Source organism: Halichoerus grypus, chromosome 5 (assembly GCF_964656455.1).
Source record: "Halichoerus grypus chromosome 5, mHalGry1.hap1.1, whole genome shotgun sequence".
In the NCBI taxonomy this organism is placed as follows: domain Eukaryota; kingdom Metazoa; phylum Chordata; class Mammalia; order Carnivora; family Phocidae; genus Halichoerus; species Halichoerus grypus.
This window is the reverse complement of record NC_135716.1, coordinates 132,871,759-132,875,940: the sequence shown is the minus strand read 5'-3', so window position 1 is coordinate 132,875,940 and position 4,182 is coordinate 132,871,759. Positions and strand designations below refer to the sequence as shown.

The window sequence follows — 4,182 nt, the reverse complement described above, 5'->3', positions numbered from 1 at the left end:
AAGTCAACAAATTAAGAACCTCCTTCCCCCAATTAAAAAAAAAAACACACTCAAAAAGATATGTATAGGTATGTATTCCCTTACTCAAAAAATTATGTTCAAATATAAAATTAATCTTTTAAAAAACTCCCTTAAGGAGGAATTTCTCAGATTTCACACTCCACCATTTCTCCCCCTACTTTCCATCCCCCTCCCCACTCCCCAGATCTAGCATTTCTTTTTTTTTAAGATTTTATTTATTTATTTGGCAGAGAGAGATACAGCGAGAGAGGGAACACAAGCAGGGGGAGTGGTAGAGGGAGAAGCAGGCTTCCCGCGGAGCAGGGAGCCCGATAGGGGTCTTGTCCCAGGATCATGACCTGAGCCAAGGCAGACGCTTAACAACTGAGCCACCAAGGCGCCCGAGATCTAGCATTTCTTGAGAGAAGACTTTGAGGCAGCCAAAGGCTGAGGCTTGCTTTCCACCACCATCTCCAAGACAGCAGCACAAGGAGTATCCTCTTCAGAGATGCCTGGAGTTCTTTCGGATGTCAGCCCACGAATGGTTATGGATAGAGACCAGCTGTGCATCACAGGGACCCCTTAACTGCACCCCTGCCCCCACTGGCTAATTTCAGGAGGGAATGAATGTCCCTGTGTGAAGTTCTTATTAGAAACCTTACCCAGATGGGGCTGAAATTTTAATGCAATGCGTATTTTTGTTGTTGTCCAGTGAAAAAGAAATTATAAAGCTGATTGCATGCAGGAAAAGCTTTATTGAGTCACAAAAACTACACGGAATACCCGAACATTTTTAAATGACTTCAAAAACAATCAGCACATATTTAGTAAGCAAGTTCCACTTTCCCTATTTTCTCTGCCCCCAGCCTCAATGCTCAGCTATAGATTATCCATTTATTTACCTTGCTTAACATATCTATCTAAAAGTCATCTGCCAGGTTTTGTTGCAAAAACACTTTTTTTTAACAATTAAATACACAATGGCGACTTTATAGGACTTCGAGTGTTTTAAAATGACACACGATAATTAGAGTTACAAGAAGAGCAGTGGCCTCTTTCAATTCATTTCAGCATTTCATTCTCTTTTTCAAGTATTAATCTCTAAAGTCTATACAAGTAGTCTCTAAATGCACAGCGCTCCTTTTTTCCCTGTCCTCCTCCTCCAGTGTTAGAGCTTTAGCAATCTGAATTCTCTTGGATGGGAAAAAGGAAAGCTATCAACTTACAAGGGCCATTTGCTGGCTTCTAGTTATTACCTAAACCGCGGCACAGAAGTCGTTCACGCACAGGTAACACGTTACACTGGGACCGCTCCGCTCCCTGTTTTCTGCACACTGAGAGGGAAGGAGGTCAGGATCCTAAGAGCCCGGGGCTCACATGATGATGCACTTGCTAAGCAGCTTCTCCGCGGTCTTGGGTATCTGGGATTTCTTCTGGGGATGGCGGAGGCAGGTGGCAGGCTTCTTCTCGTGGTTCGGCAGCGTGCGAAATAGCTCCTGCACACTGCTATCCATCTTAGCGGAGGTCTCCAAGAAGGCGCAATGCCACTCCAACGCGCAGGCGCATGTGGCGCGGTCACTTACCGGCGACTCCCAGTGGCTTTCTTGGCATTCGTTGCCCACCAGCACGATAGGGTACTTCTGCAAGGTGTTGCCTTTGACTTTGCGGATCAGCTCATAGAAAGGCTTCAGCTCCTCCAGGGTTTGCTTCTTGGCGCCTGAGTAAACCAGGATGAAAGCAGGGCCCCTGGCAATGGCGAGGCGCTGCAGACCCGGGTAGCGGTGGCTGCCCGTGGTGTCGGTGCTGCGCAGCGCCCCGACACCGTGCTTGGAGCTCAGCACCTGGCAGTCGGTATCTTCGATGGTTGGCAGGTACGCATCGCGGAAGTGGCCACGCACCCACTTCTGCACCCGCGCGCTCTTGCCCACGCCAGCGTCGCCAAGCACCACGACGCGGTAGTCTTTGCTCTTGCTCTGGGGCATGAGGGCAGGGACGATAAGCAGGGTGGGCAGAGGACGCAGCCGCTGAATCAGCCATTTCTTAAAGCCAAAGCAGTTATTGCCCATTGCAGGGAATTGGCGGGGAGACGGGCAGGCAGGTTATTGGCACGGACCCGGGAGCAAAAGATTCTTAGGGAGAAAGAACGGGAGAGTGAGATGGGAGTTCGAACTTGGAAGGTTGTCCCTGTGTCTCCTTGTCTAGCTGTTCCCTGGGGACACTCGGGAGGGTCTAGGCTCACTCCCCAAACCCACCTCCCTCCCTCCTCTGAAACAGAGCCAGGCTCAATGCCCACCCTAGGCGCCCATCAAAGGCGGTGTGAGCAGGGAGGAGCGGAGGCTCGCTCAGTCTTCCTACGATGCCTTACGTTTACTTCCCCAGTAGCCACACATCCATTTTCTTTCACACCACACTACTCCAATCTAAATACAGAATGAGAAGCTGAAACAATGGACAGCCCGCCAACCTGAGACAGAGTAGAGACTGGGGTCGGGTCCCCTCAATCCTGAGGGAGAAGCCCAGCATTCCTTGATAGCTGAAACCCTATGCCCCTTGGGTGGAGAGAAGTCTAGCAGGAATGCGGAGGCAGGACGCTTACCCAAGAGAGGGCTGCGCTACCAAGACTGGGGAAGATCAAACCAGGCTGCGCCAAGGTGGACCCCATCGCTGTCTCTTCATTGACTTTTTTCCCTATTATGATACTAAAAATCATGCCCGGGGTGGAGATTTAACATGTTAATTAGACGCGTGAGGCACGAAGAGGCATAACCTTTAAGTGCACAGGTGCTAATAAATTCCTGCCTCTATGTGCTTGGAGTCACCCTTTTCCACCTAAGTTTCTTTAAAAAATTCTCCCTGACCTCTCCCCAGGGAGTCAGCCTGAGGATTCTCTTCTTTGTGCTGTCTCCCTTGTGCTGGAGCATAAGCCCCAGTAAAGCCTGGCCTCGAACTCCGCTGGCCTCTTGTCAATTGCTATTGCTTGGAGACCCCCAAGGACCCGGTTCAGCAATAATGGGCATAAGGACAGAGTGTCCAGGGAGCCCACGGGGGCCAGGATGCTCTGTTCTGGTGCCCGTAGAGACCTATTACCTACAGCGACTGTCCCCGGGACATCGAGGGACGAGGGACGGATAGCCACTTCCCCAACACCTAGGCCTCCCATTCTCACCCACAGCAGCCCAAACTGGTTTACCCACCACGTTTCACTTTGGAGTGCCCCCCAGTAAAGGCGGAAGACAGCTTTTACCTCTCTCCAAGGCAGGAACAAGTGCGCTAGCGGGCAAATTCAGTGCTCCCAGAGTCAGCATTAGCGATGGTCGCAACCGAGCGTGCAGGCGGGCAAATTCACTGCTTCTGGAGTCAGCATTGGTGGGGATGGGGGCAGTGGCAACAGCAGAGACCAATCACAGCCTCGGGAGCGCGGTCGGATGCAACCTGTGAGCCGCGAGGCTCGGGGGGACGGCTGGAACTGCGGGGCTGGGCCTGAAGCGCCAGAGGGCGCAGGCTGGGCGGCTCTACTGGCACCTCCTGCGGAGGAAGGACCAGTGGGGGGTGTGCCCAGTGTCCCCCATGTGAGAGGAGCTGTACCCACCGCCAGGGGGCGATGAGGGGGAGGTCCTGGGTTCACAGGCCCTGGCCATTCGGGTGGGGGTGGGTAGGCTTCCAGAATTTGCACTTGTAGTTCCGTGCAGGCCTCCTTCACCACTTCTGTGCCCTTTCGCGGCTGTGGGGTTAGCCCTTTCCAAGCCTCGCTGCCTTCGCTTCACTGCAGAATGGCCAGTTAGAATCCTCCCCACCACCGGTGCCAAGCACTTCATGGCATCTGATCCACTTTGCTCAGGAAACATTTGTCCAGCACAAAACCCGGTTTTTGTCCCTCCAGAAAGTCTCAACTAACACATCTGTCATAAGAGACTTCAGAATCTCCTCCTGGGAGGATTACCTGTGGTTTAGACAGGTTCTATGGAAGAAGGTTGAGGGATGGCCTCTAAACCCAGCAACCTTAAGCAGTGATCACATTCCTCACCACTGTTTGTACAATCGCTTTCATTTGATCATCATCACAAAAACCTTGTAAGCAAATCAGAATAAGACTGTGGGCAGCCTCTAGAAGCAGAGAGCCAGCAAGAAAACATGGACCTGAGGCCTACAACTGCTAGCAGCTGGATTTTACCAACAACCTCA

General features: G+C 51.8%; 1 protein-coding gene across 1 annotated transcript; it reads right to left on the bottom strand.

Moving 5' to 3' along the window:
- Positions 1-213: 213 nt before the first annotated feature.
- Positions 214-3,490, bottom strand: DIRAS3 (DIRAS family GTPase 3). The gene is made up of 2 exons (XM_036123029.2): positions 3,245-3,490; positions 214-2,129 (listed from the first exon to the last, which is right to left on the bottom strand). The coding sequence occupies exon 2, from the start codon at positions 2,064-2,066 to the stop codon at positions 1,374-1,376; it is 693 nt and encodes a 230-aa protein (XP_035978922.1). The 5' UTR covers positions 2,067-2,129; positions 3,245-3,490; the 3' UTR covers positions 214-1,373.
- Between the last annotated feature and the right edge of the window lie 692 nt (positions 3,491-4,182).

Coding starts and splice junctions, on each gene's coding strand:
- DIRAS3 (XM_036123029.2), bottom strand. CDS start 2,066: ATGGGCAATAACTGCTTTGGCTTTAAGAAATGGCTGATTCAGCGGCTG.